We start from the raw sequence: 14,009 nt of genomic DNA on the forward strand, positions 1-14,009 counted from the left end.
AGATCTACAAATCATCCGTGCCTGCATTTTACCGTTTGTGATGTGATCCGTTTGTTAACATGTCAGTAAAAAATCGGCCAAGGAAAAGAGACGTGTTTTGAGGGCAGGTCGTGTACTGCCTCCTGCCACGGGTTCCGGTGGTGGTGGCTACGTGTAATTTTAAGTGAAAATGGCAGATAGAATTAAAAAACACCCGGACAGTAGTGCAAATTTACTGTTTAGTGCAGCTCCGGAGTTCAACTTTAACCTGCCCTTTCTGCCCGTGAGCCAGGCCGGTGGTCCGGCGTTGATGACAGGAGGTGAGCCACTTTGAAACGACAGAAATGTGTAAACTTTAGCCCTGGCATTAGCTGCTAATGAGCTAACCGGTGTTTTTGCACTGTTGTCAGCTGTTATTATGGTACGGAAGCATATCACATTTAACCTGGCCGTTTAAATGGGATAATATCCTGGTTTTGTTTGTACCAGCCTAGTGAATCGCTGACAAATTGACAATCCTTCTGTAATTATTTCATTCAGATAATTCTTGTCACCTGTTTACCAGTTATAAAATGGTTAACATCTTTGACAAAAAAAAGATTAGATTAAAACTTAACACTCAACTACTTTTATGGCTATATTTAAACATCTGGTCTACTTTAATATGACGCAATTATTCAGTAAATTCTTGGGGGCAAAAATTGCAGGTAATATCTCTGTCAGCAAGCCCCAGGACAGCTGTGGCTATAGCTCTTAAATGAGGAATGAATGAATAACTCAATTTGACTATGGTGTAAAGCACTGTGCGAAGTTTGTCAAATCCCATGTATATTTAAGCTGTATGAGCCGTATTTATTATTGCTTGGTACAAAAAAATAAATATAAAATAAGATTGAACTTGTAATCTCACTTTGTAGACACAGGAGATGTCAAGCTGATCCAATCCTAAAACAATGTTCACGTTTTTGTATTCAGATGATTCTGTTGGTGAAGAGGACAGCTTCGTAGGACAGACTTCAGATAACAGTCCCGCCCCCTCCACGTTTAACTACTTCTCAAATCCAGTGACCAGCGACCCATTTGCCTCCATTGGTCAACCATCAGGTCCCCCACAGACCCTCTCCCAAACCTTCTCTGCCCCTCTGCCCATGGGTCCAATCTCTACCCCGAGTTCTATCTCCATGGCTTCTATTCCTCCTCCTGCAGTCTCTCAAACACATCCTCCTTCTGCTTTTGGTGTTAATAATGCTGTTTACCAGAGCTCAATGGGACGGCATACCCCACCTCCGAGCTCCATGACCCCTCCTCCCTCCCTTCCTCCCCAGTCACATTCTCAGAGTCATAACCCGTATCGCCACACGCCCTCCAGTAGCCGGGCCAGTCCGTACATCCCAGCTCCAGAGGTCCTCCCCCCTACCCAATCCTCACCACAGCAGGCTCCGTATCCGTACAGTGCCCCCCCTCATTCTCAGGCATTCCTCCCTCCACCACCAGCTCAGAGCTTTAACAAGGTAAGCAGCTCATGTGTTTGTTATGAAGGAAGTATGTCAGGGAATGTTTATAAACAATCAGGTCCTGTCTCTATTCATGGGTTTCAGTTTCCTGTTATATGCAGCATTTTTCCCATTCACGTGGCATAATGTTTAGTTTCAAATTATTAATTGCTATGGCAACGGTCCAAGTTTTTCGTCATTCTGTATTCCATGGATAGTTCCCTGTTAGAGTGCTTATAAAGAAAGTCACACACACATGCCATAATGTGACACAAGACAAGCTTGACAAAAAGTCATTTTTACATTTTGTCTTTAACCTTGAGTTGCCAATTATTAATGTGAAGTTGCAATGTAATACCAGTAGTAACTATAAATTAAAATCATAAATTGCATAATTTGCAGCTTTTGAATAAACTTAAGACCTTTACCGTGTAATGATTCTGTAATTGCAACATAGGTTTCTCAGTGATTACCTGGGAGCTAATGAGTGTTGAGAACTGTTACAATATTTTAAAAAATATATAAAGTTATGCATGACATATAGCTTCTCATTGAGAAAAATAAATAAATAAGTAAAACCACCAAGCGGAAGAGATTGTGTAGGCCATACTCTTATCAATAGTGATTTAATGGGGTACTGTCATGCAAAGAGGGAAACATATATTACAAAAACATTTGTTAGTTATATTCCAATAATGAAATATTAAACAGTTGATCTTTTCCTTATTTGTTTTTATTCCTCTACTTGTTTCATTAAAGTGTTAAAAGTTTAATTGAAGTTTGCATGTGTCTTTCTAGCCCCCTTCCTCACAGATCCAGCCCCCTCCTCCCCCCTCTTTGTCCGGGGCAGTGGTCCCAGCTAGTCCCATGATGCCGTACAACTATAACGTGTACGAGACGGTTCAGCCGCACTGGTTCTACTGTAAACAGGTCGAATCCAAGAGCGTGTGGCTGCCATTCAGTATTATCGACTCACTGCAACTGGAGGAGATCTACAACTCGGGTACAGGCCAAGTACTGTTGCCATAGTAGTACACTGTAGAGAAGTAGTATTATGGTCTAAAGAATGTTTTGTTAAGGATTTTGTACATTTCTGATAGAGGGTCCGTCAACTGCTAACTGCTAAAAACACCTTGAAAAACATGCTTACTCTGAGCTTGATTGACTCTCCACACATCTGACCCGTAACTCGTCACCTGCTTGCGTAAAGATATGTTGAATGTCATATTGTGGGCAATTACATCTCCATAGAGACAAGCAGGTGATGGACCCTCCTAAAGAAAACGTATAGTTCACCTTTAAGAAATGCTTTAAACAGAAAAAAAAAATCCAAAATGACTGCACTGACCCTTGCAATGGTAAATGCACTGCCCGTATCTTCTTTGGACTTTGTATTTCACATTTTTTACAAACACTCATAGATCTAAACCACTAATAATTTTGTTCTTAATCTTTTATTAGTACTTTCATAATTATGGTCACACATTTGAGAGATTTTCTGGTTTTATTCTGTATTGAAGCACTCTTACTTGCTTTTGTGTTTATTTCTGTGTATTATGTTGTTTCAGTTCAACCAGATCCTGAAAATGTGATAGTTCGCACTGACGGAGGGCGATATGATGTTCAGTTGTACGACCGGCTGCGGACGGCAGTGTACTGGGAGGAGGAAGCCACCGAGGTTCGGCGCTGCACCTGGTTTTACAAAGGAGACAACGACAGTCGATTCATCCCCTACTCAGAGGAGTTCAGTGAAAAGCTTGAGGTTTGTGTCTAGACCTGTCACTAGGGCGGACCGATTATGGAAAAATATAAGTCACTACATATAACTATGTAGTGATGTTTTAATCGTAGGATTTTGTTCAAAGTTCACATTTTGTCTAGCAGCATAAATATTTGAGAGAAGACTGAAATCTAAACCATGCGTTTTCCATGTTTGGAGAGGTCTAAACTAAGGGTTAAGAAAGGGTTGGCAGGTTTATATTGAATAAGATAGGATTATTTTTAGCTTGCAATGGAAATTATATTAGCTGAATAATTAATTGTGAAATCCTTGTAATTTGCTTATTGCGACTTTTCAAATCATGATTTGGACTCATCTTGCATCCACAACATTAGCGCATTTTGCAATGTGATAAATTGCAAGTAAAAGAGAAAATATCATGATAAATAATAATGGTGAAACTACTTTATGTCACTGACACAAAGCGGAAACAGCACTTGGCAGCTTGGCCTGTGGCAATGACGAGCTCTGAATATACTAAATTATCTCTCCATGTTTTATCTCTCCATTCATGAATACACTGTTCAGACCACAGTCCAAATTCCTTCTTACTGCAGCACAGATATGGTGGGTTCAACAGCGTAGAGCTGAAGCAGTAGAATAGCAGTGGAAAGTGTTAAATAATAAGGAAGTTTTGTTTTTCTGTTAGTTTTTATTTTGTGCCAATTGGTTCTGTGCACTACAGCACCCGGCAACCTCACTGTTTGCATCACTACTTCCTGTCCTGTTCTTGTGTCTAATGCTAATTTCAAGGCATAATAAATATAAAAACAACACTACAAACTGAAGTAATCTACATATAACTGGGTAGTCTTTACTTCATTTAACAGAGAGCTATCTGCTATGCACAGAGGCTATTGGTCCAGTAATTGTGAAGACACAATCAAAGTTTTAGTTATATAAAATAAATAAATAAAATAATGTTGGTATAATAATTACCCTAACATAAATAACTTGTATTTCTAACATCAGGTTGAATATAAGAGAGCTGTGTCCACAAACCAGTGGCACCGCAGATTGGAGTTTCCTTCAGGAGAAACAATCGTCATGCACAACCCAAAGGTGAGAGCGCCATCGTCTGACTGAAATACAGTGTTTAATACTATGTATAAGTATGTGTATATGTATGTATTTATGTACAGTGGGGCAAAAAAGTATTTAGTCAGCCAACAATTGTGCAAGTGCTCCCACTTAAAAAGATGAGAGAGGCCTGTAATTTTCATCATATGTTCACTTCAACGACAGAATGGGGGGAAAGAATCCAAGAAATCACTATGTAGGATTTTTAATGAATTAATTGGTAATTTCCTCGGTAAAATAAGTATTTGGTCACCTACATACAAGCACCATTTCTGGCTCTTACAGACCTGTAAGGCTCATCTGTCCTCCACTCATTACCTGTATTAATGGCACCTCTTTGAACTCATTATCAGTATAAAAGACACCTGTCCACAACCTCAAACAGTCAGACTCCAAACTCCACTATGGCCAAGACCAAAGAGCTGTCAGGACACCAGAAGCAAAATTGTAGACATGCACCAGGCTGGGAAGACTGAATCTGCAATAGGTGAGCAGCTTGGTATGAAGAAATCAACTGTGAGAGCAATTATTAGAAAATGGAAGACATTCAAGACCACTGATAGTCTCCCTTGATCTGGGGCTCCACGCAAGATCTCATCCCGTGGGGTCAACATGATCACGGTGAACAGTGAACAAAAATCCCAGAACCACACAGGGGGGACTAGTGAAACTAGTGAATGACCTGCAGAGAACTGGGACCAATATAAAAAGGCTACCATCAGTAATATACTGCGTCACCATATTTATGTATATGTATCTATGTTTGTATATGTTCAGGTGATAGTGCAGTTCCAACCTTCCTCAATGCCTGACGAATGGGGCACGACACAGGACGGACAGGCCAGACCCCGGGTGGTCAAGAGGGGCATTGATGATGACCATGATGAAGTCCCAGATGGTAAAATAATGATATATCTGTAGCGGTTACATAATGCCCCTTTTAAAGCAATGAATATTATTCTGGTTGAGGGTCTGCCACCTTCTTGTTTCCATGGATATTGCTTTGCTTGGAATAATCCTCAGTATGGCATTAAGTTTATCTGATCTGTGGTGAGGCAAGAACGCAAGTTTTTAAAGTTGTGTTTTATCAATCAACTCACCTATGATTGAATAAATGTCTGATACATAGCAAATTTGATGCCATACTGTGGAACATTCAAGATAAAGCGATAACATCTCCATGGAAACAAGGAAATGGCACCCTAAAAAAAACAAAAATTTTGTCTTGAAATTTTCATTGATTAAATTTAGGAAGATGTATTATAGTAGGATATCTGAGCCTCTGTCTTACTCAGGTTCTCTCCCCAGACTTAAAATTAGTAGGTGTCATAATGATAGATGTTTCATGTCTGGATGTGATGTTATTACTTTAGTCTTGTTTGACCACCTTTTATAGTAAACATGTATTTAACTCTTTGTAATATTTCTTTTGTGTGTGTTTTTTAAATTTTCAGGTGAGCTTGCGACAGTGGACCATCTGGTTTTCATGGTTCATGGGATTGGTCCTGTCTGTGACCTGAGGTTTAGGAGCATGGTGGAGTGTGGTGAGTGCGTCTTTATATTATACTGCAAAATGCTACAGATCCACTATGAACTCTGTTGATGTTGTATCGGTGCAGCTAAATTGTGTATTTATCACTATAATTTTCAATATCCTTAAATGTATTCTTGATTCTTTTACTTAATGAATGCCCCTTCCTCTTTCTTCAGTTGATGATTTCCGCAGTGTGTCCCTGAAGCTGCTGCAGACTCACTTTAAGAAGCAGGTGGACGACCACACCATCAGCCGTGTGGAGTTTCTGCCTGTTCAGTGGCACACGGCCCTGCACGGAGACGCCACCGGGGTCGACAGGTCAGAACTCCACCAAATCTAAAGCTGCTGTGCAAACTGTCGGCAGTCATATTTTTACAGGCAAGATAAGGCTAAAAAACTAATCACCACTGAGCTGTGGATGAATATTGTATATAATTGTAAAGAAACTTGGAGCGTCAGAGAGTACCAGAGAAAAGGGCTATGTATCCCTATTATTAGCATCAGGATAATATGAACAAAACCACAGTTAAACTTTAGTTAGACCTTATGCCAATCTATTCAGAAGAAAATCACAAACCAGTACACACTTTCTGCTTGTCCCAGACCTGTATAAACATCTGTACAAATGGAGCTGACATTTAATAATAGTACTTTTATCATAACTCAACCAACTCATAAATCTTTTTGAGCTCGGGAAGATATGTCTTGCTCAGCACAATACAAAATATGTATAAACTTATTTAAGTGTGAATTTAGCTGCACCAATTCAATTACAGGACAACCACTCCCACATCTGCCCAAAATCATACCTATAATTGATTGGGTTATTTATTTATTCATTTATTGTCATCTTTCACTCCTCGTAGACGGATAAAGAAGATCACGTTGCCGAGCACTGGGCGTCTGCGTCACTTCACAAATGAGACTTTACTGGACGTGCTTTTTTACAACAGCCCCACATACTGTCAAACCATCATGGATACAGTCGCCATGGAGATGAACCGTCTCTACGCGCTGTTCATGGAGAGAAACCCCGACTACAAAGGATCAGTGTCAGTGTCTGGGCATAGTTTAGGTAAATACCAGGTTGATATGATATGATATTCTACACTAATACTGTTAATCTTGGCTAGAACTGAAATATTTTAATCTAGTTTTTAAATCAAGATTCGGTTCACCTTGAAAATATTATAATACTATACACACAACAGCATTTATATTGTACAGACAATTGATCAGCTAACGTAAAGCAAGAATTGCATTAAGGCTACACAGTTTTATAAAAAAATAAAATAAAATAAAAAGATTTTTATTAATACGTATTGCGATTAGATTTGCAATGTGTTTAAAAAGTTGGATTCTGTTTAGAGTGCACATTGTAAACAACTTCAGGAGTATTAACATTTGAGAGAAGATTGAAATATAACAAACTAATGCAAGAATCTCATGAATTTCAGAACATATTTGCAAACGTCTGAACTGTTAGTCCAAATTATAACTCCATGTTATAATTTTTTCTGTAACCGCCACGTTCATGTGCACCACAACAACTATCTCTGTTAACACCCAGACACAAAACGTGTGTAAAAAGAGTGCCCCGTAGCTATGGGGCATGTAAGGTAAACATAAAAACAAGAGCTAACAATCTCTTTCTATAAAAAAAATATATATATATATATATATATATATATATATATTTTTTTTTAGACCCCAAGTAAAAATGAGCTCATGAACCATAATCTTAAAAAACAGAATAACATGAATGTTTTAGTTTGAACAGCACATTCATTTAAATATCCTTTATGGAGAGCCTTCAGAAGCATGGTAAGCATGATAAAATGCTTGACTATTTCAGAAGATCTCTTTGTGGTTAGGACACTTGCTGCACTAAATCATATTTACAGTAATGTGTAAATACCACACCCCTGGCTCAAGCTCATTCAGATCTACAGCTACGGTCTCATCATAAGTTAATGCCAGGGATAGACCAACTGCAGGTGTTTGGTCATACAGTACTTTTGACATGCTTCACACTGACCTATGACCTTATGTAGTAGGCTGATGCATTCTGTGTCTTTGTTGCTAGAACTACTCCAAAGTCTCTGTAGCTTATCACAGAAGTATGTCCAAACCATTTAAATTAAGTTTCTCTAAATTTTTCATCATCTCACTCATTTTTCATGATCAGCATTAGCAGAACATTTATCCACACTGTCCACTATGTTCACACAGTAATGTCTTGAGCTAGTCAAGTCCAGTTTGATAGGTACCATCACCATAATATTCCATGTTCAGAAATGTCCCTGCTCTTTTCAATGATGTCTTACTCAAAAGGAGGGGGATGTTCACAGGGACCACTTCAGTTTATATATTACAGTTTGTGTTGCCAATCTTGGCCTGTGACTTTGTATTTCTGTTGTTTTTCTATGAAAAATGTATTATTTGCAAACGACAGTCTATTATCTATTGTATCCTTTGCAATCTGATAATTGTGCTTGTGATTATTGTGCGGCCTTAAATCACATGGAAATATCTTCTTGTTAGCGGAGAGCAGTACAAAACCCATATACTAGCCTTTGGGCTTTGCTGATTACAACTATTCAAAATGTGTTTGCAATTAATTTAATATATCTGCCATTTGCTAATATGAGTGAGGAAGACTGTGAAAGCTCTTTTTTTTTTAAAAAAAAACAATGTTATCAAGAAAGGATAATGTTACACAAATCCTATGTTTTCCTTGTGTATCTGCAGGATCTTTGATTCTCTTCGATCTTTTGTCAAACCAGAATCTTGGTTCATCGATGCCAATCATTCCCACAGCAAATGGAATAGAGCCACAGGTTAGAAATACACTCCAGTTCAAGATCCACATACATGTCAGAATGTATCAGTGATTTTGGTAAAGGTTTATTGGAACAGAAAATATATATAGATGATGGTTATAAAAACACAAAATATTTTTTTCTTACACAGAAGATAATTTATTAAGCAAAAAGCAAAGCAGAAGTCATCATATTTATACCAGTAAACCTATATAAGCATACGTGTCATAATGCATAAAAAACTCTAGTTCTTAAGACTTATAATAATTAAAGGGGCACTATTTAATTTTGCTGGAGTGCATCTTCCACCTGCTTGTCTCCATGGCGACGTTATTGCATTGCCTGGAATGTTTCACAGTATGGAATTATCCATCTTACATGGATCCAGTTTACAGCTCCCGCTTACATGTGTTTTATTGTTTCCTTAAGAGAAGTAGGTGACCCTTCACCAGAAAAAGTTACATAGTGCACCTTAAATTAGATTATTAACAATGCTAACTGTAATTGTTTTATATATATTTAAACCTTGCAGGTCCCAGCCCCAGTACCACAGATCACTCCGTCTGTGACTCCCCCTGTTGAAGAGGAGCCAAAAGAAGAGCCTAAAGGAGACGGGTTTGAGGATCTCAGCTCTGTCCTGGAACATTTAGGACTATCCGAATACAACAGCACTTTTGACCAGGAGAAAATCGACCTTGAGTCCTTTGTAAGTCTGTATAATATTCCATAAGCAACAGTTCTTATTTATTATTATTATTATTTTATTATTATTTTATATTTATCTATATATATTTTTTTCAGTTCATGTGCACAGTCGATGACCTGAAAGACATGGGAATCCCTCTGGGTCCCAGGAAGAAAATTGCAAAATTTGTCAGAGAGAGATTAAGCAAACAGGTAAGTTTTTGTTTAAATGTATACATTTTCCAAACCCTCAAATGTTAGATTTTGTAACGGCAAGTTTAATAAATAAACTAAATGTATCTACAATGAGAGCCACTTTTGTCATTATACTTTCATGTGTTAATTTCAGGTTGAGGAGAAAAAGACAGCAGAGGTGAAAGAGGTCGCTCCGGTGGTCACTCCTCCAACTGCAACTTCTGTCCCTGAACCAGAGAAGACACTTCCTGTTGGAGTCTCCTCTGTCCACGTCAACTACAACTACTTCAGAGTCGGAACGGGACAGGTACAGCATTACTATCAGTCCTGAAAACCTGAAAATTTATAGAGCCATCTTGGTATAAAACTATGAAAAAAATGACTGCAGATATTTAAGTGACTATTTTGAATCAAATTTCAAATACAAAAGTTGTTAGTTGAACCAATTCTGTTAGGATTTGTAAAGTCACAATGTCAAGTTTTTTCCACTCAAATGAATACATAATTATAATCTATACTACCACAGATTTTTGTCAAATTGAGTAATTGCAACTACTTTCTTTGGTTTTCTTATACTTATCTAGTCAATGTAATCCCTCAATTCCCAATGGCAGAAAATATTTCAAAGTTCATCTGGATAGCGTTTTTGAAATTGAGACATTTCAGCTGCCATTCTTATATTTAATTAATTGATTTAGTTTTACCAATTGATTCGTGTGTGAAGCATATTTAGTTGCACCACTCTAATGCCCTCCGTAAACCTGTGTTATATGTGTCAGTAGTAAATGTATTTGTTACTCTCTCCTCCAGGTGTCGGTGGTGTACCACACTCTGGACTTTGAGCCTGTGAGCTTCTTCGCTCTGGGGTCTCCCATCGGGATGTTCCTCACAGTGAGGGGTCTGGAGCGCATTGAGGAGACGTACCACCTGCCCACATGCAAGGGCTTCTTCAACATCTACCACCCGGTATGTAAGGGATAAATAATAAAGGGTTATAATAAAGCGTTATCCTTAATAAAGCATGAACATAGAATCATTTTTAGTAAGCTCTTTGTTCATTCATTTGTTAGTAAGGCTTGTGTAAGCGTCATTATTACTATTAAGTGTTACCATGCTTTTTATTACAGGTTTATTTATGTTTCCTTTCACCAAATTGACAACTGCTCTTCCTGGGGTTCATAAAAGGAAAATACAAAGTTCATTAGACAATTTTCTAAATCTATATATATGATATTGCATGTCCCAAATATCTATAAAAAAATCAATATGTTGCTCTCAAATGTAGAATATATAGGAATTTTCATAAAATCTTTGTCCCTGAAGTGGAATGTTCAAATCTGTTGATGAGAATTATGTATTATTTATTCACAAAACTGATGTGACAGAATAAAAAGGTTTTTTTTTTTTCATTTTTACTGGGCCTTCTTGATCATTTTGTGCACTTTATTAATAACCATAATTCATATTTCCTTGTAGTTGGACCCAGTGGCGTATCGCATTGAACCGCTGATCGTACCAGATTTGGACTTGAAGCCAGTTTTAATCCCACATCACAAAGGAAGAAAGAGACTCCACCTCGGTAACACATTCACAAGATATATATACTAGATTTAGTTTCCTCAACAAAGCATCACACCATCATAAATGTATTTATATTGTGTATAAATGTGGAATTGCTAATGCTAATCACTTCATATCATTAGGAAACACATTACAAAGCAAAGCTAATGGCAATTTAATCATTAGACATTAGTCAATTGTTTTTAAATGTTTTGTGAGTTTCTTCTTTTTCTTTTTAGCATTTTGTGTTTTGTTGTTGCCTTTATGTAATAAATATGGATAATACTGACTTTTATTAGGAGCTAATGGAGATCTTATACTAAACACGGATTTAAACTAAAGCAAAATTGCATATCATTACAAATTGGAGAAGTTTCTTATACTTTCCTGCACTGGGTCATAATTTTATCTTGTTTTATATTAATTCGACTTTTTTGTTTCAATGAATCACAATAGGTAATTTTAACTTGAAAATGAAGCAATATTAAACAGTACAGTGCAGTAGGCTGTTATGGGAGTGACTCCATTTTAGACTTCAAGCTGGTCTTCTGTTCGGGTACAGAAAGTAGCACTTTGTTTAAATTGTTTTTTGTTTTTTTTTCGTCAGAGTTGAAGGAGAGCCTGACACGGATGGGCTCAGACCTGAAGCAGGGTTTCATCAGCTCTCTCAAAAGCGCATGGCAAACTCTGAACGACTTCGCCCGCGCTCACACCTCGTCCGCGCAGCTACAGGCTCAACTCGCCATCGTCGCAAACCAGATCGAAGAGGAGGAGAAGAGCGCACAGCAAGGTCAGTCCACTTTATCACTGTCACATGCTTGATGGCAGAATAGTTAACATTCCTGCTAGCGTTCCAGCAAGGATCTTTGTTTTGTGAAGCTCTCCAGGGTTAAACGTTTGTCTATAGTTGAAAAATTGAATAAAATATATATTTAAAACATTTAAATGTACAATTGGCTAATCCTGAAATTCTTCAAAAGCACCACTGGAGGATCTGTGGATTTATATAGCTTTGAACATGAGACAAAGGCCAGACTATTTTGGCCAGACAGATGCCAGATCCTTGGTTAAATGAAGTTTAATCCACAAATATGTTGACTAAATCAGGACAAAGGCCCAATCTCAAACAAAGGGTATCAAAAAGAGAATCATACTAACTTACTATTTTTCACTATTACTTACTATTCATCTCCAGGCTTGTAGGGGGATCCTTTGGTTTTGTATACTCATTACATGCCCCCAATAAATCAAAATGAGCCTCATACTAAAATGAAAACATTACAATATTTTTTTTTTACTAAATCAACTGGGTCTAAATTAACCTACACTTTTTAAACATTTTGTCCAGAGGACAAGAGGGACATTGAGACACCAGAGCCACAGCGGGAGGAGGAGCCTCAGGTGAAGATCGGGCTTTTGAATGGAGGAAACAGGATCGACTATGTTCTTCAGGAAAAACCCATCGAGAGCTTCAATGAGTATCTGTTTGCTCTACAAAGCCATCTCTGCTACTGGTACAGCCTGATTTAAACTTAAAATTAAGATACTGTGAAGATCTAATATTAGGGCTGCACAATATATCGCAATTTAATTGAAAATGTAGAATATATAGGAATTTTCATAAAATCTTTGTCCCTGAAGTGAAATCTCAATTTGAGTTGCTGCAATTATGAAATCACATAGGCTGCAGTTATTAATATTATAGATAATGATTATAAGATATTGTCCTCTGCAAAAAACAAGTTATCCTGTCTTGTCACATATGAATGCTCCACGAGTTGTTTCCAATGTGCACTCTGCACAGAATCCAACTTTTTACCATTTATTGCTAATTTAATCGCAATTAGATTTTTTTTGCCAGACTTGTGCAGCCTTAAGATCTATCCCCCAACTTCCTTCAGTGAATCCCAAATGATCAATAGTTTAGTCTTACTCTTTTCTTATTCATTTTCTTCTTCATTACGGTATTTTCATATAAGTTATATGTGTGCAACATGAAATTAACCTCGCTGTAGTAGGCATACAAATTTAGTGTTTTTTATGTTTCACAAAATACATTTAAGATCGAGCCCTACAAAAAACAAATCTTAGGTCTTTCACATCCTCTTTATCTAGATAAGCTTATTATTTCCATATAAATATATATAAAGAATAATTAATATAAAAAATTATAACTATTTTATACTTTTGTTGCAGGGAGTCTGAAGACACAGCACTGCTCATCCTCAAAGAGATCTACAAAACCATGGGGATTCATCCAGAGCCACTCGCACATTAAAACATCGGGACAGAAAACCTTTAACTAATTTTACTGAAGCTGATCATTTCTTATTTTCTTATTTCTATCCATGTAGTTTATTGTATTAAGGTGAAAAACACACCTGTATAATGCCATTTGTCTTAATTAAGAGACACAAGTATGCTGGCAGATTTAAACTTTATATGACATTTTATAGATAAATTATAGCAGGGATTGAGTTTAGTGAAAGCATGTAAAATAAAATGTTAAATGAACAATAAGGAGCAGAGATGAGAGAGGTTAATGCAGTTGGATTTATTATGGCCAAAATTCAAAATAAACTTTGTAGTTTTTACAAAATGTTGGACAATGAGTGGAAGACATTTCTCCTGCCAAAAGAGAAGACTATTTACAAGCACTGGGATGTTTGAAAATGTATTAAATAACAAAGTACAAATGAGAGAAATAAAGCCTGCTCTATACAAGTGTGTCCTTTTTAATCCTAATTTATCCTTTCACTGCCATTGCAACAGCTGTACACATCTTTACACTGCAAAAACTCAATTAAAATCACTTGAATTCAAATTATCTAAATACAATTACAATTATCTAAATAAAAGTAGTTTAGTCATTTGTAATATAT

At 37.1% G+C, this 14,009-nt stretch overlaps 1 protein-coding gene across 1 annotated transcript; it reads left to right on the forward strand.

Annotated features, from left to right (window-relative positions):
• Nucleotides 1-91: 91 nt before the first annotated feature.
• On the forward strand, nucleotides 92-13,932 carry sec23ip (SEC23 interacting protein). The gene is made up of 18 exons (XM_033980251.2): nucleotides 92-299; nucleotides 955-1,490; nucleotides 2,271-2,475; nucleotides 3,041-3,234; nucleotides 4,225-4,314; nucleotides 5,110-5,230; nucleotides 5,787-5,876; nucleotides 6,043-6,184; nucleotides 6,733-6,941; nucleotides 8,618-8,706; nucleotides 9,221-9,394; nucleotides 9,490-9,585; nucleotides 9,722-9,874; nucleotides 10,378-10,533; nucleotides 11,044-11,146; nucleotides 11,735-11,917; nucleotides 12,476-12,641; nucleotides 13,324-13,932. Exons 1-18 carry the CDS (start codon nucleotides 170-172, stop codon nucleotides 13,403-13,405), a joined length of 2,919 nt encoding a protein of 972 aa, XP_033836142.1. The 5' UTR covers nucleotides 92-169; the 3' UTR covers nucleotides 13,406-13,932.
• The last annotated feature ends 77 nt before the right edge of the window (nucleotides 13,933-14,009 follow it).

The sequence above is a fragment of the Periophthalmus magnuspinnatus genome, chromosome 15 (assembly GCF_009829125.3).
Source record: "Periophthalmus magnuspinnatus isolate fPerMag1 chromosome 15, fPerMag1.2.pri, whole genome shotgun sequence".
Taxonomy (NCBI): Eukaryota; Metazoa; Chordata; class Actinopteri; order Gobiiformes; family Gobiidae; genus Periophthalmus; species Periophthalmus magnuspinnatus.